This window comes from Botryllus schlosseri, chromosome 5, assembly GCF_051294905.1.
Source record: "Botryllus schlosseri isolate E-star chromosome 5, Bs_hap1, whole genome shotgun sequence".
Lineage (NCBI taxonomy): Eukaryota > Metazoa > Chordata > Ascidiacea > Stolidobranchia > Styelidae > Botryllus > Botryllus schlosseri.
This window is the reverse complement of record NC_137240.1, coordinates 12,894,626-12,917,838: the sequence shown is the minus strand read 5'-3', so window position 1 is coordinate 12,917,838 and position 23,213 is coordinate 12,894,626. Positions and strand designations below refer to the sequence as shown.

The 23,213-nt window shown below is 40.7% G+C and overlaps 1 protein-coding gene and 2 long non-coding RNA genes across 3 annotated transcripts in view; 2 read left to right on the top strand and 1 right to left on the bottom strand.

The window, feature by feature from the left end:
- Window positions 1–23,213, top strand: part of LOC145439059 (uncharacterized) — a 79,831-nt gene that overhangs the window by 46,465 nt on the left and 10,153 nt on the right. The window lies entirely within an intron of this gene.
- LOC145439050 (sulfate transporter-like) lies at window positions 10,140–18,773 on the bottom strand. Its single transcript, XM_080316516.1, has 2 exons — window positions 15,722–18,773; window positions 10,140–13,816 (listed from the first exon to the last, which is right to left on the bottom strand). The coding sequence occupies exon 2, from the start codon at window positions 12,542–12,544 to the stop codon at window positions 10,478–10,480; it is 2,067 nt and encodes a 688-aa protein (XP_080172642.1). The 5' UTR covers window positions 12,545–13,816; window positions 15,722–18,773; the 3' UTR covers window positions 10,140–10,477.
- On the top strand, window positions 14,013–14,481 carry LOC145439060 (uncharacterized). Its single transcript, XR_013915083.1, has 2 exons — window positions 14,013–14,140; window positions 14,332–14,481. It is a non-coding gene; the product is annotated as an uncharacterized LOC145439060 (long non-coding RNA).

The following is a 23,213-nucleotide window of genomic DNA, read 5'->3' as shown; positions in this document are numbered from 1 at the left end:
TTGATTAAACAGTGAACACAATGACTTGGAATCCGACTCGAGTCTCAACACTTGACTCGGACTCGATCCTCTGCACCCCGACTTGGGCTAGGACTTGACCCGGTGATCAATGACTTGACTTGAATTAAGTCAAAACAACATAAGTAAAATTGACTCGTGACTAGGAAGCCAAATTATTGAAATGATCTAGAGGAGTACGGTTAGTACAGACTGTCAATGAATTCCGCTAGATGTCGGTAAAAGATCGGTGCCCACCGCCCAATGATTGTAATGAGAACGCAGTGGATTTCAATCAGAAGAGTACTCAAGTAAGGGAGATCTCATGATTTGTAAAGCGAACAGAACTTCAAGATTTCGTAGCTCTTCAAGGGACGAATGTATTAGGTACATCTGGATTCACAAATTCTTTCCATTTTACGGCAGGACTAGCAGTTCTCTACGTACACCAGCATTTTTGTGCGGTAGCAAACGAAAACATACCCAACTCAATCTCTGAAACATATCTCCATAAGAATCGCTATATTCGACCCGTTTTCATCCATTGCGACGGGGATGGAAGAAAGATTTTTCACCACAGACGGCCTTTTGAAGAGCTTCTTGGAGGTACAGAACTTCAATATACAACTGACTTTCACTGTATCAGACGGCCTTTTACCTAATTTGCACCCTACACCACGGCGGAAATAGTCGAAATTCACGATCAACGCAAACAGTGGGAAAGCCAATGTTCTCGAGTGACGAAATTATAGGCTCCTTATTATCTTATGAACGAACTTGCGATTGAGAGACCTTCTTTTCATCGAGGGACGAGTCTTGAAATCTCGACATGGGGTAGAATATTAACCAATTATTGCAGCTGAAGACTGCCCACGTTTTTGGCAAGGATATTTCTGTACAACAGTGATCAACCTGCAGTATTGCAACAAATCGCAATGACATAGCTGCAAGCTGCTAAACAAGCTGTTTATGAATGTACGCGAGCGCACATGACCACAGTCGGATGTTTCCGCGAGTGTCGAAAAGAGGATCTATAATTCCAATGAGCGGCATCAACCAGAGTTGGTCAATTAAAATATATTAATTCAATTACAATTACAATTACAATTACTTCCTTGCATGTTTCAATTACATTGCAATTACAACACTCAATGCTAAAAATATTTAATTACAATTACAATTACAATTACTGTTAAACATGTAATAATTACAATTATAATTACAATTACAATTACTTTTAAACAGGTGATTGATTCAGTAAAGAGGTGTTCTTTGACAACCGTAGCGACGTAATTAGCAACAGTCTCATGCTATTCATGTTTCATTCATGATATGTAGAATACCCTTTAATTAAAAAAAAACTCGAACGTCGTCGAACTATACCTAATCATGAGTACTGAAAACTACAAGCACAGAAAAATGTTCCAAACGACTGTTAAGAACCAAAGGTTTGAGCGACTAACAGCGATTAGGCTACAGGACAGTCATGAAATGTAATCAAACGATTAGGCTACTCAGAGCGCAGTGAGGATAATGAAATGTAATTGGTATGGCGTCAGCGATAAGGATGATACTGATAAGGTATGTAAAATTAAAATAAATGCAAAGGAAAGAACCTCCTGATAAGTAAGAATTACAATATTTTTGTTCGCATTTACATTTTCATTTGCTCGGAAACTGTTAGATTGCATTTGATGAACATTGGGGTGCGAAAAGTTTCTGGCCCCAGTAAATTTGGCCAAGATTGGAGGTAAGATTGGGATAACATCTCTACAAATGCGTGATCAAGTTTGATGAAGCCTTGGTTGTAAACTTGAATTTTTTTGCTATTGTTGCAACAAGCCTCGGTACTGGTCAGAGATTAAAAAAACCTTTGACCGTGGTGTAGGAAATGGTTCAGCACAGGTTTCAGAAGAGTTTATTTGCTGTTCATACATTTTTGAAGTATTAAGATTTAGTTTAGCCCACTGGTTCTCTAACTTTTTTAGACACGCCCCCGTTTATGACAGTGAGTATTTCGTGCCCCCCTTATCGTCATAGCACACAATGAAAGCAGAAAGTTAGCAATCCTTACATATAGTTTGATGGTATGGAAGGTTATATGACTGTTGATGAGAGAATTCTCCAATAGGAAATTCAGACTATACACCGAGCAATAACCATAAAACGGAGGTGAATCGGGCCAAGCGCGGAAAAGATTTCAGCTCACTGGAGCGTCGTGCCCCGTTCAGATGCTTTCACGCTGCCCAAGGGGACACGCCCCCAGATTGAGAACCACTGGTTTAGCCTATATTGTAATTCACAAAGTTTTCTGTTGCTACTGAAGTATGAGAAACAGTTTAGCGTGACTGAATTATCTAGTTATAACGCAGCACGCATAGAACACCGATGTAAATAGGCTAATTATTACTTGTGATAACTGTTTACTAAGGCCTTAAGACCCCTCGTCGTCATGCTGGTTCTTACCGGATTTTCACTGATGCGACGAATAAATGATTGATTGATTAGATGAATATTTTATGTTGTGGTTGCAAGGTTTCCATGAAAATGTTATTGAGATTGTAATTGAGCAAAATTTTGATCAAATTACAATTACAATTACACAAAATAGAAATGCTTCAATTACAATTACAATTACAATTACAGGAAAAAATGTAATTTATTACATTCAGCTCAATTACAAATCACAATTGATCCAACTCTGGCATCAACTGTCGGTCTCGATTGCGCATCTAAGAACCTATATATTTATATTTAGTATTTTCGGGATTTACGCTATACGACATGTAGAACTGCACGCATGTCACCCAGTGATTTGATGTAACGCCCGCGACCAGCATGTCCTCATCTTTACGCATTTGCTCTCGCACTCACAATCACGACCCATTCTTATTTGTCGATGTTCTCTTTATTCTGCGAAAACAGATATATCTCATGCTATGAAATTTCAGTAGTACCACATTTTCCCAACAATGAAGAGTTCTCAGTCAAATCAAAGGAGACTATACATAATAGGTTCAAAATAATATGCATGCATTGTTACATTAGATATTGTCGATTGCAATTTTTATTTCAAATCAGGCACCAATCTATGCCATGGCAAACGCAGAGTGATAATTCATTTGAATGAGAAATGAAAAGAGATGCCATAGGCGAAGCACGCATACAGCGAAAGAGAAAGGGAGAAAGCGCCGAGAACAAAGCAGACAATATGCAAGAGGGTTATCAATTATTATAATTTTTATTACTTTCATTTAATCAAAATAATCGGTAATGGGAATTTGGAGAGGAGCCTGCTATATGCTTTATTTAAAATGATATATATCTGTTAGATGTGATTTCTAGTGAGTATATGCTGTTATTGTTTGGGCGTTAGTAGTGTATGCCAGTGCTTTTCAACCTGAGGGATGGTACGCACTTGAGCGGACGAAGGAATTTGCAGTGCGGATATAAATAGTGCATATCTGTAACTTTTTCTGACGTGGAATAATTCAAGTAACCTTGATGGGTCAATTAAGTGAGCCTCTAACTTTTGCCGGTGCGACGCAATTGTAAGAACTTGTCTGACTTACAACCCACCACTAATCACAGCTTTTACAATGGAAAATAATGCACCCGAATTTTTTTGTTCATTACATGGGATTTGTGTATTGAGCGGATGAAAGAAATAACCCCTATTGTATTGGATTACTATAAATCAACTTTGTTCATCCCGTTCCCAACTTGAAACCCCGAGCCCCCCTAATACCGCGGACAACATACAGATAAAGAAGGTATTCATTTGTAATGTTTACTGATTTCTCACGACTGTCCAGTTCGGAATTTTCTCTACTTTGCATGTGATCATTAAAATATGGCATCGACGCCATAATTAAGCTACTAAGAGTGTTGATGAGAACGAAAATTTACTTGTGGGGATTTGGTGCCAGCGCCATCTAAGTTATGCATCTCAAACGGCCAGTGCTTGTGCTAGTCTAAAAGTCTAACATGTGGTATTTCGTTATTTCCAGTTTTCGTATTAGTTCCACTATTTAGGCAAAATTTCTCCGATTGACGTCACAATGTCTGTAAAGTTTTGGGGTCTCATTAAAATTTCTCCAGAATGGATTCTATATTACGATGATGAAAAGTTTTTTTCTCAGTCGATCCGACATCGTAATAATCAAGGGTGAATAAATGAGGAAACCTGCATCCGCAATATAGTGTTACCTCGGTTTCGTGCATAACTTTTATTTATCGGACTAATGCATAAAATGATTCGCTTAGGCAAAAGGAAGGTATACCTTCCACCGACGCCCGTCATCACGTCAATTATTACGGGAGCTTCATATTTCGAAATTTCACATGGTGCAGTCTGCATTGGTTTTCGACTTTAATTACTCCAAGTCATTTAACGACTTTGTACATTCCTTGGCAGGCATTTACTTATTATATGGCACCAATGAGTTCAGACCCAATTCGACTGTCGCAGTATGACTACCGCGAGGCCACCGGTATCTACCATTCTTCTTCAAATTCTCGAAGTGCAATTTGCGGTAGCAGATCGAAATATTTTACCGAAAATCCAGTTATGCCGTACACCCATCGAGCTATGATCATGACCCCCGTCCTCTTCGTAACACGATTCTGCAATAGTTATAAAAACCTACTTGCGCCACCTGTTATTATGAAGATATTTTCATTTGCAATTTAACAAGGTAAATCGTGAATAAAACACACATGCAGACATTGAATTTTCCCTGGTAACGATGTTGGACACGGAATCATTCGCAATCTCCATACGACGTATTGACATATTGAGCCATGGCTTATAGTAAGAACAGGACATATGGAACAAAAATTTCGAGGATAACATTTTCCGATCGGTAATCGAAAACGTTGGAGTTCGAGATCTGCTGTTTCCCAGCTATATCGTATTGTTCTGGGGCAGGGCTCTTCAACCGGGGTATCGTAACCCCCAGGCTGTACCATGATTTTTAAAGGGTATACCACTCGGATCGGGCGTACTGGGCCGCATTACAATGGCCTCATGACTATCTATCACAATAGAACAGAACAGGTTGACTGGATGTGCAATATCTTTCAATTTTCATGTCGACTGTGTGCTGCTCGTAAATTACATTGCTTTTTGATATCATAAGCAAATGTTTCTCCCTAACATTTAACCATTGGTACTGGACTTATTGGTTCCTTTTGAAGCCGAACAGGATGGAGTTAACATGTGTTCCGCAGCTTGCGATATTTGCCTATCATGATTCCCGAAAAAACCTCCGCGACAGCCCAGACATTTTGAGCTCGTACTTTCTGCGACAAGCTCATAAATAGCGCAGTTTACACAATTGCAGGGACCTAGCTAGGGGGTGTCGGGGGTTGATTTGAGAACCACCGTGTATAAGATGGTGGTCCGGTAACCGCGATTCCAGGTTGGTATTTAACATTTCCCATAGGTTGCAGCCATGCTGGTTCTAATTTCGCTTAGGCCAGAAGTGACCAACCTGCGGTGGTACAGCCGCATGCACCTGTAAACCGTAATTTGTGTGCCATCTACACATAATTTGATTAGAGTGTGTTAGCCGCCTTCAATATACAATTGGAATCTACGATTTGCTTCCCAAATCTTTGAGAGTTTTTAATTCAACCTAAACATTTTCTTCACGCGTGCCGCGATTCAGGGGGACTTGGATTTTTCATTTTTAATATCACAGTGTCCTTGCAATCATAGCCCCCCCTCCGTATAAATGCGAACCACAGAGGAAAATGATGCGCGCGATGAATGAATACCAAGTTGGAATCGTGTGCATCTCATGAATGAAGGTTGTGCTGGTATGGTTGGGCGATTCCAATATACTTTGACTATACCGATAATTCCGGTGGGAGGTCAAGAAATAACAAAATACAAGAAAGTGATTAATAAAGACCGGAAGATGAATCATCAATAATTGTGTGCCAAATTTTTTGAAGACACCTCCTCCATCAGCTCTATACCTATTAATTCAATGACCTACTGACAATAATAATAAAGAGTGATATGTGAATCTACCAACATTATCGAAGAAATTCATTCAAGAGGTTGAAAAAAATTAACGCGCCCGGCGCGACTAGAAACAGAATCTCAACAGCATTTCCTAACATTTAAACTCGAGGTTTTGGTGCATATATGGTCCGCCTGCGGGGATGTTCTGCATCTACAATTAGAAACTTTTACACGCAATACGAAATCTGTGAAGGTACAGAACAACAAAAGGACTCTTCGCGATGCCAAACTCCCAGTAGCCTATTTCTGTTGCGTATATTTGTCGTCCAGAAGGTCATAAAAACTTTCCTCTGGAATGCGGCCATATTATATATATGTTATCGTAATGCGGCTCACTACGTAATCGGTGTATATAGGATCAAGGGTGTACGAGTTTTGAGTAAACCTGAAAAGGGTGTACCACGACGAAAAAGGTTGAAGAGCACTGTTCTAGGGAGACTGTGGGTATCTAAAAGATTAGCTAAACTGCATGTAGAGATATCGCGTTTTCATGCATGGTCCACTTTGATATATTAGTTCCGGGGTTCTCAACCTATTTTTTGGCCGCGGCCCATTTTCTGGCTTGATAAACCTAGACCTGGGCTTCTCAAACTGTGGGTCATGGCCCTCTGGTGGGTCGCAGGAGTATTTTGAGGTGCGCCACAGTGCTATTTGGAAAATTATAGATTTAGTGAAAGTTTAGTTATATTTGTTATGTTATTCGCACAAAACATATATTTATATTATCGAATTTTAGGTAGGCTACATCAAGCTTTTCGGACGACTCTGATGAGACGTAGTGACACGTAGGCGTATGAAATCACAATGTACAAGTCAAGAATGGGAAGGAGAAACGGTGTCTTTTGTCAACCTCCAGCTCACAGCAACGATAATAATATCGATTGACATATGACCCTGCTGGAATACTTGGTTACTTCAGCATATGCTTCCAGTTATTACATAATAATGCGTGGTAATCGCCGGTGCTAATATGCCTATTTCTCTAAAATATGCGCATTGTTATTACCGTTCATATTGAAATGTTGAAGACATAAAATCGCGCGAAGCGTGAAGAAAATTTTCAAGTTCAACAATTTTAATTCTCCTCCAACAACGACTAATGAAGTAATTAGGGGCCCCTTAGAGCTCCTCCCACTCTTGTGTACATTATGACCGTCCGCGGTTCCACGCAAGTCGTGAAACAGAATGATATAGCCCCGCATCCGCGAACTCTGTTCGCGTGATTGGGTTTTTTGTTCCACTGTGGTGGGAAATATATATAACGATTCTGGGTCAGCTTCAAGCAATTCTCAATGTGATTTCGGTGAATGGGATACTATACAGTGAGGTGACGGAATAATTTATATTATGCAAGCTGCGCGTATGTCTTGCGCGTACTGAAGTTTCAATGTCAGAAAATTCAATCAAATGATATACAATCAACTCATGCAACTCTTACATTATGTCCAGCGATTTCATGGCTGGACAGTGGACACTTTAGATTTAGACCTACTCCAAAGATTAATGAGCTGCGCTAGATCGTCGATCCATTACGATTCGTTGCGGTGGTGCCCTATACTCCACAGGAAATTGCTAAATGATAATAAATTGCAATTGCGGCTATTTTAAAGTTAGAATAATGCAACCTTCCAAAGTTCCGTAAATCGACATTATACACATCATTCCGAGTTTAACGCAAACCTTTATGAACGCAATACGAGGTATGAACCTGCCGCAATACTTGGTTCCAGAGATGAATGGATTTGAAATTTCCATGTCCTAATCAATCCAATCCAAGTCCGAAGCGTCAAATCCTAATCCTTTTCCAGACATTTGTATGTTCCAATGCGAATCCGAATCCGAATCCGAATCAAACTTGGAATTCTACTTCGAAATGCTACATCTTATGCCTGCATATAATTCTGTAAATAGAAATAAAACGCAAAATGAGTGCTACTTTTGTGTACATGAAGTAACTTTGGTAAAACGAAAAACTTTGTTGCCATTCCACTGAAGAAAAATCTCAAATCCTAATTCCGCTAAATTTCACAACTCCTGTTTTCTCAAATCTTAATCCTAAACCATGCTCATCTCTCGGCGTTAACTTCCAGTTATTATATACTCGAAATTATTTTCGTTACTGTAAAGCCATAGGTTGTCAACATAGGCGTAGCCGGGGCAAATTAAGACTCCGCTTCCCCTCCCATTTTCGACTTGTACATTGTTATTCCATACGTGTTACTGCGTGATATCAGAGTCGAATGAAAAGCTTCATGAAGCCTATACGTATAATTCGATAATATCCATATATGTTTTTGGGAAATAACATAACAAATATGACTAAACTTTCACTAAATCTACAATTTCCCAAATAGCTCTGTGGCCCACCTCAAAATTATTCCATGGCCCTGGAGAAGCCCGGTATTAGTTTTCCCATGTCGGCAACACAGTAGGCTATATAATGGTTGTACTGACCATGCGAGCGAAGCCGCGAAGGCATTCACATCCTCTTCATAATACAACTGGTCTCGCCCGGAGAAATAATTCAATTCATTATCGCGTAGCCGTATAATGATGGTAGGAATTGTTGACGACTGAAAGTAACAATGCTGTACAAGTGCACCTGTACTGTACCACTTCACACTGGCCATAATCTCAGTGTAATTCGTAAAACTCAAGGGAAAAGCCTACAGGGTTATATTTTGGGAGTGTGAGAAGAGGACATTCTTCCAAAAATTTTCAACTTACAATTCTGGAGTGAAATCCGAAAAAATCCTAAATTCTTCTCGACTTTGTGGTTGGTGAACTAAAAAAAGCCTAACTCCAGAAATACAGATTTTCTGTCACACTTTACGTTGGTTGACTAGAAAAAAAGTCAACTTTCCGGCTCAGCTCCCGAAATAGTCGCCGGAGCCTATATTTAAACAAGACTCTTGAAAAAGAGGACAAAATCCCAAAAAGAGGACATTTGGGCGTCCTCCTAAGACACTTTCAAAAAAGTAAAAAAGAGGACAAATTTCCTATATAAGCCGGTATCCGGCGGCTCCAGCGCCGCATGCTGGTCTTTCATGCATCTGTTGCGGCTTTTCGTAGCATTAAAAGTGTATAAGCTATTGCAGTTGATATTTCTCTTGCGAGATTTTTCTTAAAGCTTACTTCATTTCGTGTTGAAGGACAGACTAACTAGCATATTATTTTTGTAGAAAAGAGCTGTATCCGTGAATTCTGAAAACGCTGTGATGGCAGCCGGGAGTCGATTTCTCCTTATATTTAAATCTCACGATGATGTTGCTTCATCACCGATACCACGCAGATGCGGGGTTAAGGCTTTTTGGTGGATATGTTTTGCTGCTCGCGAGTAATTGTGCTATTCCTGGTGAGATGTTGCCCTAGAATAAGGCAGCTCATTATTCAAAGGCAGCTATATATCCACAACTTGAAGACGCTCATAGAGTCATACCATGAACACAAGACGCGATTTAATTTCTCGAAATTGAGGTAAATTTATCAGATTTGATAAAGAGTAGTAAACAAATTGTATTAGTAAAAGTCCAGCGGTCGTTTATACTGTTACTAGCGTGCAGTGTTGGGCTCAAGTCATTTATACCATCGAGACACGAGTGATCTCGAGTCATTGCACATTTTGACTCGAGTCAAGTCAAGTTGATCGATTTTCGAAGGTCAAGTCAAGTCACGAGTCAAGTCACAAATCAATTCAAATTGAAGTATCAAAGTCATTACATTTGCTAGATGTGTGAGAGACAGGTCAATTGGTCGTTTATCTTGAATCAATTAGTAGTATAAAGTTTATTATGCATGTAAAATGGCAGTTGTATTGCTCATGCACACGTATAGAGATGCTAATAAAATACGTGAGTCAAAATAGAGGATCGAATACGAGACATCGAGAAGTTGAAACAAATTGAAATGGTATAATACACGACCCATCTACACATCCGTGAGAATATAGTACAATACAGTATATATTCGTTCGATTCAAACCATACAAGAGGGTTGGTTAAGGTGGGCACTGCGCAAAGTTTGCACCGAGCCCTGGACAGTCTAAGAAACAGTGATACGTTGTTATTAGATTATTCTACTGCTACTACTTTAAACGTAAGCTGGGATCTTTTCGTTGTCGGTCAATTTATTTGTGATGTAACAATGGAAGATCAGTGGAAGTTACAATCAGTGAATGGCTGGTTGCTCTCACAAGTCACATATCACACCGGCGCATCGCGAACAATCCGAACGTACACAAAATACAGAGATTTAATCGACACAGTTAACTTGATGACTTGAAATCGGCTAGTAAATTCTGCTCCGAGTCACGAGTCAATCCACATTTCTGAAGCGCCGTATCAAGTCAGGTGAAGTCATTTTTTGCAAAGTGACTCGAGTCAAGTCAAGTCATATGAAAAATTTGACTCGAGTCATCCCAACACTGGTAGCGTGTCGAAAGAACCGTCACACTGCAGAGACTCTCTCGGCTTCAATAACTGCAGAGACTCTCTCAGCTTCAATAACTTTCTTCGACGCCCGGATGGCAAGTGCAAGCGAATGATACAAGCGACTTTCCGGTATTAGATTTTCAGCGCCAATAATGCCATATCGTTGCAGTTTTCCATGGATTGCGTCAGGTAATGACGACAGATACACCTCGATTCTAGCATTCGACAAGTCCTGAATAGCTGCTTTGAGAGTCGACAGACCAACCACATCGATTACATTCCACCGGGAGCAATCCATAATCAAGATACGTTTTTCGTTGTCGTTGTGTTCAGAAGGCGATGATACCGCGTCCGGAGTGAGTTTCTGTAGGGTAGACTTATTAGCGTAGGTCGGTGACTTGTCAAACCTCACAATCTTTATCCCTGGTAATTCGGCAGCACCTTTGTACAGGTCGACATCGCCGTATTCCTCTGATCCGACTAGTTCTCCAATTGTAGCAAGCTTCGCGCTATTGGTCCTCAAAACGCCGCATATAAGAGAAAACACAACCCCAACTCCAAGGCCTGTATCGATACCGAGAATAATGACACTGCTGAAAGTGAAGACCCAAACTGCAAAGTCGTACTTGTCGATTCTCCATAGACCGGGCAGCGTTTGGAACTGCATCAAAAGACCGTGTAAGTTGGCTAAAATGATGCAGGCCAAGCACGCTTTAGGCAAGTGTTCAAACAGCGGGCCGATCACCAGCAAAACCATTAATATAACACAGCATGATACCATAGAAGCGACTTGCGTATTGCCACCACTACTTTCTTGCACACTGCTTCTTGCGAGGGCCCCGCCTCCCGAGTGACCTCGGAAAAAACCACTCGTCACCTGACAAAATCCAAGCGCCAACAGCTCTTGATTGGGGTCGATTGAGTAACCATGTTTTTTGGCGAATATCTTGCCCATCGAAACGGCGACCGCGAAAATAATTATGGCGATCGATATAGATTCGGAGATAAGCTTCGGCCATAGGGAAACGTCGGGTACGATTGGTGTTGGCATGCCTCTCGGCACCACGCCCACGATTAAGAAATCGTTTTGTGAGCCGTAACTTAACGACCACGACACGATAGTGCCCATGATTACTATAAAAAGTTCCACGGGTATCGGTATATTGCGCAGTTTGGCCTTGAAAGTGCGGTTGATATATTTCGTGGGTATGAGGACCACTAAGCAAACACAGCTTACGATGATTGACGGCCAGTATATGTCATTCAGACGCGAAAACAGTTCAACCCATGTTTTTATCAATCCCAAGATTCCTGTCTGCCCTTTAAGTTGGATTCCTGTTACGTATTTCATCTGTGCAGTGACGACGTATATTGCAGCTGCCGTAGTGAAGCCGGATACGACAGGTTCAGACAAAAACATAGCAACTATTCCCAGACGAAATATTCCCAACAAGATTAAATTAACCCCAATAAGAACCGACAATGAACCTATCACTATAAGGTTTCGGGCATTTTGTTCAGATACGTCATTTGTGTTTGGCGTTACAGACCCGTTGACTAATATTGATACATCCGTCTGGGTCTGATAAGCCAAGTCAGCATTGTCTTGTAATAACAACGAGACGTTGCTCGAACTCGACACTCTTATCGGCGACTGCGTAGCTGCCATAACAGTATATGGATATTCGGCGTTGAATCTATCTAATGCAGCACCGAGCATAAGGCTTACGATTGAAAATACCCCAACCGATATATGCCTTGAAGTTCCAAAGATAGTGTATACCAGTGGTGAGAAGAATCCGGTGTATAATCCATTGATAGGCAGCAGGCCAGCCAAAAGGCCGTATGCCAAGCCCTGCGGTATTCTCACAATGGCCGTAGTGAGACCAGATATTACGTCCCCGACGATAAACTTTCGAAACGGGTAACGCGGTAGCCATGATATGATTGGGAAAAGCCTCTTGTGTGTAGACGACGAGCATCTCACTTTATCCTTGACTCGCTCAGCCCATGCCTTTGTCTCCTCTTGTACATATTCGTACTTCTCACGAAGCTGTATTTCATTCGGCTCGAGCAGCGACATCTCATGCCGACAGCGTATTTCAATACAGTGCTATCTTGCTTCTATTCCAGCTAATAAATATGTCACAGATTTCTTCCTGCCTATATATATATCATGCAAAACGAGACTATCAAAAATCATGCTGCTACTCACGATGACGTTTCAAGCAAAACATAATTACTTACAAACGAGATATATTTAAGAAAGAAGCGACGGTTTGTCACAGTGAAACTGCTTTTCTGGTTCGCGCGAGAGATTGGAGTCGGAGTGAAAGCTGGAGATTGTTGTGGGTCACAAATCATAAATATCATATTTTGTCGACTTTCCCTTTCATGCTGATTTAGCATTTGGCATTATTTGACAATTGCCGGTTTCATTTTGACAATAAAGTCCGAGAACACAGATTTCAAGACTACATTGATTGTGATGTTTTTGCCAACGGCAGCGGACGCTCCTGCCGGCGCATGTAAGGGTGGCTGCAACACCGGGGCTTCCAATACCAAATGTGCAACGTCCACCACTCACATTCAAGTTCTGCCGGCAACGAGACGGGCAATAAACCAATAATAATTGGCAATGCTTATGACATACCTCTGAGAAAACCGCAAAGTGAAGTTTATTTAGGCTATATTGGAAGATTCGCGTGAAGTGTTATCGCGGGGTCTGAAAACGAACTATTTCTTGCGTATGAAAGTATCGGATAGCACTATCAATTCGGACGACTAAGGACCTTCGCTAAATGTCTGTATAAGAACGGCGACGCTAACAAAACGCAATGTAATGCTTAGACTTGCAAACGATTGCCTAGCGCCCTAGGGCCTAATTTTATTGCATCATACACGTTTAATTTATCCGGAACATGACGTGGACGTAGAAAACTGGAACTATGTGTTAATGCGCCCTTATATCCGATATATACAAGGATGATTATTCTTGGCATTTCGGAACAGATTCTCAAACTGCCAAAAATAAATTTTTGAATATGCCAAAAATTAGTTTTTTTTGGATAATATAGATTTTATGAACTGTTTTGATAAAAATGTCAACAAGAATTGAACGGAGTTTGTATGAAGCGAACAAACAAGTGCTGTGTAAAGCAAAATTAATAATTTGCGGTCAGTGAGCCCTTCGGGGGTTCAGGGACTACCATCCAAGGGGTCAATGAAAGGCGAATAAAAATCTTAGGGTTGATAAAGTTAAGAAATTAAATCTGGATTTTCTTCCAATCTATATGGATTGATCAATCCAGTGACTAGACTAGGTGGTAGATGACATCCAGCGATTAAAGGTCAACTATATCGACCAAAACAACTTTGGCTCATTCTGTAGAGTTTTACATGCTGATTATAAAAATATACCTCATATCTTCTAAAATTAAGTATTTTCTGAGATATCGAGCAGCAAAAGTCGCAAAACACCACCACAGACCAAAACGGTAGTAAAATCAATGAACCATGTCGATGACGTACTACCAGGAGGTATTTCTGATGCTGCGGCCGTGGTGTATGTATTGAAATGGGATAATGTCAACCTCTGCAGAAGCTGTGGATTCAAATGATAGCGACACGGTGTCTAGTAAATCTTATTCTGACACTACTGAGGAATTCCCGTATAAAGGTAAGCCATTGAATGGTATATACGATTACTTGGGCATTCCTGGACGACGAAAGTACCGTACCGTTTTGCCAAATGATTGGTATTGCACGTCTAAAACAATTAGTGTACTGTATGCATGTACGGTTGTGCGGTATGCTGAGGATCTAAGCTTGAGGACCGATGCATATAACTAGTACATATCGACTTTTCAGAGACGCTTGACCCGACTAGATTCACTCAGACAGGAATTCAACTCCGCCGCATGCACTGGATTTGAAGTATCTCGACACCGCTGATCAGTTCTCACACAGTCTGCTACTTTCACTTCATCTTTGTATGTAATAAAATGACTTTACTCGAAAGCATTTACTCGATTCTAATACATATGGAACAGTCAGAACCTTTTATTAGGTTGTAATACATACAGAATCGCAGGAATTATAACGTCATAGAAGGAAATCATTTCAATAAATCTGTGTGAATAAGTCTTGCTATTTCCAGGATTCTTCAGCGATTTTTCTTTTTTTGATGTTATGCTTCAGCATGATGCCCTCAGCCAGGATTGTCAACGTCGCTGAAATAATCATTTACAGCAGAAATTCAATCATATACACTCACTAACACTCGATTTACTCTTTTATTGTAACACCGGTTCCATATCCAAGTGAAAGCCAGCTGCGAGAAAGAGGGTTTTTATGTAAGCCTATAACAGGGGTGGTTGTTTGAAGTTACAAAACTCTGAAGTTGTTAGGGAAAGTGAGGTTGAAATAATAATTACCTTCCGTGATACGACGTCATCATGATGTGTTGAACCAAGTTCTCTGCTATCTGATGGCTTGATCTCGTTACCATCGTGCGCGTGCAGCAGCAGGGGAGGGGGTTCTGGTCACACTTCGTGGTCAACGATTCAATGACAGATGTGACTTCAGAAATCGTTCTTTTCCTTGGTACAGTGTCATTTGTTGTGGAGGAAGTAATCAATGACTATAGCAGCTTACTGAATAATACTGTACATCGGTGAGCGCTTTTATTAACGAGACAGCCTTCCTTAAATTTTACATATTTTACTGCAAAAAACGTCTTTCCGGGCTTGATTTTCTTCTGATCTCTGCATCTGTTTTCATTGAAGTGCAGGCAGCTAGCTGCCCTCATCCCAAAGAGGTGGCGTTTCCATGGAATCAATACATGAGATGTAAACAGAACTGGATTCTTGCCTTGCACGTTCGCTTCTGTACTCCCTGTACACTAGGCATCGCGAATGATATGAACCTAAAGTACCATAAAATGAAGACGGAATAGTCCAGTCGGGCACGACGGATCAAAACAACGCAGCATCAGGCGGTTTAGGCGAAGACAACAACCTACGATCGAATTAGACATCCCATTCAGTTTTCCATGTATCGGCAAAACATCCTAGTAGTACGTCATCGACACGGTTGCTGATTTTACAGCCGTTTCTCAGAAGTCGGCAGTTTGCACTCCGATATCTCAAGAAATACCTAATTTTAAAAGGTAAGATGTATATTATTGGAATCAGTATAACAAACTCTACAAAATGAGCCAAAGTCGTTTTGGTCGATATAGTTGACCTTTAAGAAGTACCATCGAATTTAGTTAGGAATCGACCAGTTTTGGAATCCATGTGCAATGACTGATTGGCTGTGTCACGTTGGACAATAGGCATGGTTGTAACCAAGTCGCAAGGTTCCGAGTCACAAGTAAATCTCACTTTTATAGTTATGAATTGAATCAAGTAGAGTTATTTTGAATTCACCACCGAGTCAAGTCCGAGTCCAAGTCAGTGATTAGAGGGTCGAGTTCGAGTCACGGTGTTATGACTCAAGTCCAAGTCCAAGTCATTGGGTTCACTGTTCAGTTTTGAGTTCAATCCGGTCCAACCCACTTTTCAACTCTGCTCGAGTGTCATAGAATGGATAGCATTCATAATATCGTGATTTTCCTCGGTCCCAACAGTTTTTGGCCCTACTTTTCAAGTACCACTAGACGAAATACCAATAATGTGGTCACTTTTATATTCTTCGAAGTTACAATGAAATGTCTGTCTTGGCCGTCCTAGTCTCGAGTCATATGACTTGGTTCGAGTCATGTACAATTACCTCAGTACAATTCGAGTCAATACACAAATTAAAAAAATGACTCGAGTCAAGTCGAGTCTTGAATCGAGTCGGACTTTAGTCGAGTCATGACTTGATTAATTACAACCCTGACGATAGGGGCATGGTTTTATCAGTTTCATCAATGAAAATACGCCGTGCAAAAGGCCTCGGACGCCAACAAGCAATCTCCATCTGCATGCACACCATACATACACAGTAAACACACATTCAGTCCTTTCCTCGATTATTCTTTGTTGGGTGATACTTTTCCTGTTATATTGAATATTAAAGCCACACATTATTTTTAACCATTGATCAAGTTGGGAAGACTATGATCCAAACGTCTCAGCAACCTTTCATTATCATATGTGGTATTGTGATAAGTGCTAATACCTGTAATTTTGCACGCATAGTGAATCGACCATTGAGATTTCATTTTGTCGAAGCAGTAGGTTTTGTATTAGTGGAATTCGCTCTCCGACGTCATTGTTAATTCGGTTTTTAATTTTGCTGTTTGATGGCGCGGAGTGGATACTGCCAGTTTTGCGGCTTCTGTATGATGAGAAACGCCACACCGAATCGTTTTATATGGTCAATTCGAGTCTATAGTTATGTATTCATGGTGATGCCAAAACTGCCAAAAACGAAATCGGAAATAACCCAAACAAAAGCTAGTTTTGGCATCCGCCAAAAATAATCATGCCTTGATGTGTACCAATATCTCCAATCCATGCTATTCGCTACAAGTTTAACACAGACCCGGTGAGCATAAATAACATGCCTAATTTATACACATTGATCAAATTTGTTAAATCACATTCTCTCCATTTAAATGATATTTCCATGTACAATGAGGAGTGCGAAAATTGCGGCAACAGATGTTTTTGCATTTTTGGGAGAAATATAAATACGCGGTATTATCGTCAAGATCTCGAAACTTTCGTCTTATAGGGGCATGTTCAAATAACCGGCTTAATCGCCAGGATGGGAATTTGAAAGCATCGAAAACTGCAACAATTCACGATTTCATCTATATACAGATGATGCTAATGTTGCATAGCTAATACGGCATACAGAGACCTAACAGCAACTTTGTTATATTTTTGGGTTCAAGATCGAGTCATTACAACTTTATGTAATCCGCACTCCCCAGGCATACCACATGCAACATCAATTTTAAATGGAATTACCGAACATTATACAACAGGGCCGGGCAACTTCCCCAGTCGGCGGGCCGGATATAGGAAAATTAAGTACTTGGCGGGCCGGATTGCTGAGGCGATACATTATTCGCCTATTTATCCACAAGTACAATAAAGGAATAAATCGTATTTAATGAATTATTTTAACGACAGCAATGTACCTTCAAAGCCATTTCTTGCCAATAATGACGAAGACAATGTGGATTTGAGAACAGCATTGTCATACAGGCACCACCGTGTCTGCTTCTCTCTGATAAATCAACACACGGTGCAATCCTTAATTAAGATTTCAAGGCGTTCTACAAGCCCGGTACCCCAAATTTACCAAGATCAATCAATCAATCAGGTTTATTAATATTTTCATCGTTTCAAAACATCACAAGACTGCGATACAATGAAAAGATAGGAAGGTGTCGAAACAACTTGGAGTAACCTTACCGTAGCCTAGGCCAGTGGTTCTCAACGTGGGGCGTGCGGGAGGCTCTCAGGGGGGCGCGAGAAATTGACAAAGTCTGTATGAATTCTGACTAAACATGTGTTTCACAACCATTCTGAGAAGACGATTGTTCACGATGAAACATATTTCGTATTCAAGAAAGCTCGCCAAATTCAAACTCCAGCAGTCGCGCTCAATGGAGGATAGCCTGATTTCAACTTCATTTGAGCAAATTTTTGATATTCTTTGAAGATTTAGAGCAATTCCCATGTGTAAGTCATCCATTAATTCATATCTTTGGCAGTAGCCTAAAGCTGACGAAATGCACTGCCTAAGACAGACTTAGATGCAATAGGTTGCCCGGTTTCGCCCTCAATTAGGCTACCCCAAATCAACACAATTTATTTCAATCCCAAAACTGATCAAATTTTGCATGACAGTAAAGAACGACGCCGTGCTCTATGTAGTCGCTACCAGCATTAGGATTAGTCTCAGTGCAACCTAACTCGAAATAAATTGATGCTCTGTTCAATGTTTTTGCTATTTTCGAACCAGTTTGGGGAAATTTGTCAGAAATGTTAAAGTATAGATAACGAACCTACGGATAGATACGCAACACCCGTCGTCACGCTTGTTTGCCCGGAGGAAATTACTGCTCAGCAATCAGAACGCAACATAATTGCTAACTCCATAGCTGACGACCCGCGTGCTTAAATTCAATATGGTTGATCTCATTCGAAAGCTACTGCCGCACTGATTCCGAAAATATACATTAAAATCCAATCAGAGCAATGGAACTCTCTTTAAATACACCCCAAACTCTGAAAATCGGCATTGTTTCAAACAATCGCAGCGACGCAGCACAATGGCCATAACAATGGTGGCGATTGTTCAGAATAATGCCGAAATCAGTGCGACAGTGGCTTTCAAATAAGATCAACTTTATTGAATTTAAGCACGCGGGTCGTCAGCTATGGGATTATAAATTATGTTGCGTTCAGATTGCTGAGCAGTAATTTCCTCCGGGCAAACAAGCGTAACGACGGGTGTTGCGTATCTATCCGCAGGTTAGTTATCTATAGTTAAAGACTCAACAACTGGAATGCGGATTTAAAATTGGCATGCCACATGTATACTATTAGAACAAGGGATGGGCAACCCGCGGCCGTAGAAGTGAATTTGTGCGGCCGTCGACATGCAAATGGAAATTACGAATTCACTCCCAAATTTTTAAGAGATTTTGATTAATCTTGAAATTTTCTTCGCGCTCCGCGCAATTCAACATAACTTCATTTTTCGATCTTAATATAGTAGCACCCCTCTCCAGGGGCGTAGCCAGCCGAGATAAAAAGGGGGTAGAACTGAATAAAGGGGGAAGAATGAGCCTCTATGCGTCATACCTTTAGCGACAGCGACTTCTGTATTACGTACCGCACGCTTTTGAAAGCGTAACTGATTGGCGGATCTAATTACTGAAAGCGAGTTAGCAATCAACAGCTTGCTCGGGGATCGTGTTAGCAATCAACAACTTGCACGGGGATCATGTTACGATGCGCACGCGCTCATCCCGTGACAGTGCAGGAGATCTTATTTGTATTCAAATAAGTAATCGACCTTGAAAGAATACCAGAACAACATTTCACGACGAACAATCTATACAGCGCAGAATCTGTTATATCTTCATGAATTTTGATATGATTCAATTCGCGTGTAAGAGTAACGTCTTCTCGGCGTTTTAATTCCATTCATTTCGAACATGGCGCATGTACTAATTGTACCGGCGTGTGAATAATGACTTATCCGCAAAGCGAGGGAATCTCAAACAAGTTTCGGCGCGGCTATTGAAGGCTGAATGCGTCCCGGTGGGATACCGATCACGAAAGGCATAATCTAGTATGACTTATAGATGGTCATTGAGGTCAAGACAATGCACAACAATGGCGTCAAAAATAAAATGTGAATCGAATGTATTGTGTCTTCACGCTGTTTTGGGGAACAGGCTTGAGTTCGGCAAAGCACGAATCAGATGCGATTGCTTTAAAACATGATTTCATTCAGTTATAAGTTGTTATTTTCATGTTATTAATGTTCCTTATCGTTTACAATAACTGTTGATGAGAAAACAACGCGTGAACGACGCGATAAATGTTATTATTGCTTGACGACTGCATTCAGAATAAAGGGATTAGGCTGATCGCTAACCCTCGCCAAGAGAAAAATGTAACAATGCCCCTTTCACGCTTGCATAGACGCGCTTCCATAGACGAGAGATCGACGAGAAAAGGCATGTAATCAGCGTCGGTGATCGGCGTCGCGCGCAGCAAATTGAAATTAGGCGATAACGTGAAGAAATGTTGTTATAGCAGTAGCGTTGACTTGGGATTTCCGGGATAGAATCGAGCCTGGAAGGGGGTAGAACGTTCTTCCATTCTACCCCCCTGTCTACGCCCCTGCCCCTCTCAATCTGAGCCGGAATCGGAATCGTGTGCTCCTCGCGAAAGAAATTGGTTGATGGTACATTTGGGTGATTTCAATATATTTCCACTATTTCCACTACCGATACAATCGACAATCCTGATGGGGGTCAAGAAATAACAGCATGCAACAAAGTGACTAATAACAATTGGCCCACCCGAAGATGCATTATCATTTATAACTTGCCCTAAATTTTCGAAAGCACTCCCTCCATGAACCCTACCGGTGAATCTGATCACAAGGGCGGGGAAAGGATAAATATTTGGTAGTAATATCTGATACTGCTACTATTAATTACGGAATTCATTCGTGAATCTGAAAAGTTTTCGCGCCTCGCGCGACAATATGCATTCTCAGCAACTATTCATATTGCCGCTCGCGATTTCGGTGCATACAATAGGCCGTTGTGAAAAGTAGAATAGTCCGGAGTTCACCGGGAATGGATATGGACCGACCGAGATAGCGTGGTTGTTCAACTGCGTGGCCTATTTTATCTCGATATTGAATTCATGTGACCCGCGGCTTCTACGAAATTTGAAAGTGGCCCACGACCCGTTTTGAGTTGGCGACCCCTGGCATAAGTGGTGTCTTACAAAGCCAAGATGTGTGCCATGCTACAAGTCGACGGTTACAGAATAAAAAATAAAAAATATCGGCCTAGTGTAAATGACCATTGTAGTCGACAAACACCATGATTAAAATGACATTAGGGTTGAGTACATCGTAAATGCCGATAATGCAAGTCTTCTCGCTTCGACGAACTTACGCGTAAGCTCCACCCTCGCTCGCTGCGCATTAGGGCTGTTCAAAAATAACCTTTTTTCTTGAATCTTGCTGGTTACTTGATTAAATCGTTAGGTTGCCTTAAAAAACGACGCACACCAAATTTGAATTCATTCCAACCAATATTCGCGGATTTCGTAGAGTTTGAAAATTTTGAATTTGCCTAGAAATGCAAAAAAAAAATTTTTTCAAATTTTTCTGCCAACCCCATGAAATTGTTGCGCTGTCTTCAAAAACGATGCAAAACAAATTTGACTCAATTCGAAGCCGTAGAAGTGGAGTTATTTCAGTTTTTCTTTGATAATTCTGGGATTATCCTTGATTGGTGGATCATCCCAGAATTATCATCAAAAAACTTGAATAACTCCGCTTCTGCAGCTTGGAATTGAGTCAAATTTGTTTTCCATCGTTTTTGAAGACAGAGCAACAATTTCATAAGGTTGGAAGAAAAATTTGAAAAACAAAATTTTTGGCATTTTTAGGCAAATTCAAAATTTTCAAACTTTACGAAATCCGCGAATATTGGTTGGAATGAATTCAAATTTGGTGAGCGTCGTTTTTTAGGGCAACCTAACGATTTAATCAAGTAACCAGCAAGATTCAAGAAAAAAGGTTATTTTTGAACAGCCCTACTGCGCATACACGTGTATATTAGCATAGAGTCACTAAAATTTGACTTATGTAAACAGGTGGTGGGGAATCTCGGAAGACTGGGGCCACGGGCCGCATTATCATGCAAGACGGAAAGCTGTCCGCGGACCGTATGTTGCCCGCCCCTGTTCTAGAAGGTCAATAACACAACTATATGATTACCAGGGCGTAAGAAGGGATTATATTGATGCAGATATAGGGCATAATATTGCAGCGTCACTGTAGCGTGTTATTGACTCAACAAGAACGTCGATGGTATATTTTCGCACCAAATGGTATACGATTTTTATGAGGTCGCAGAGATACTAGGGCTCCTGGTTCGAGTACATCCCAGGCCATTGTCTCTGAACATCCCGAATTCCCGGAAAATTGCATTTGATTGCGCACATTCCAAGATTCACAGACGCGCGAGTTTTTGGTTATTCGACGCATGTGACACATCACTGTTTAGAGCGTATCAAGACGCTTCACGCTGTATGATTTTGGAATCATTTAGAAAAGTAGATGTGCCGCTGTGTTGATATGTTCTGTAGGTGGAATTGCGGTGAGTGAATATTCTCCGGATAAGTTGCGGTAAGTACGTACTTTTGGCTAATTTATTTGTATGGTTATAGATTAAATCTATTGAAATAAAATGTTTGGTACTGCTTGTAATCATGTAAATGTATTGGAAAAAATAACGGCAGATGTCAATCGAGTCTCATTCGTTTTGTACCTGAGAAGTAACATACGCGCAGGAAACGCGCTGGAGTGCATCAGGGAAAGTGTGTAATGTGTATTTTCATTTAGATTTTGTTTAGAATACCAATGTTATAGCAGGAAAGCATGGTCTAGCTAGGGTACTTTCTTAACCACAAGAACATGAATATCATCAAACATCAAGCAGGGTTCTCCAGCCCCTGAATATAATCTAGCTTTTAGCAACTAGATAGGTAATCTGACTATTAGTATCTAGATGAGGTATGTCCTATAATTTTGATACCAGTCAAATTGTGATGAATTATCCAGAGTATATAGGCAATGGTACTCATAATGATGTATATTTTCAAGCATGGTGAAGCCAATAAAAAGAGAACGAAAAAAAGAAGACCCTCTGCATCTGTGACATTGATGGCAAATATTACGAATTGACAACAAGATTCAGAAGCCGCCCGATCAAGAGAAATATGCTCCTTCACGTAACTGTTTAGTACGCTCTCTGTGGTAACAGACATGGCAGGTGCTGTCTTTTGGTACCTGCTGGAGGTGGCTGTGCAATATGCTTGGCTCTCAACCTGACCATGATGTATCCGTATCGGCTAACAGATTCCAAATACAAAATATAGGCATTAGTGGTTGCTAGACAGAAGAAGTGAAAGAAAGTTTCCTCCACCATTTTTACAGCGACGCTCAAAGTTGTAGTGAGGCATTGTTTTTATCTGTGCGATAAA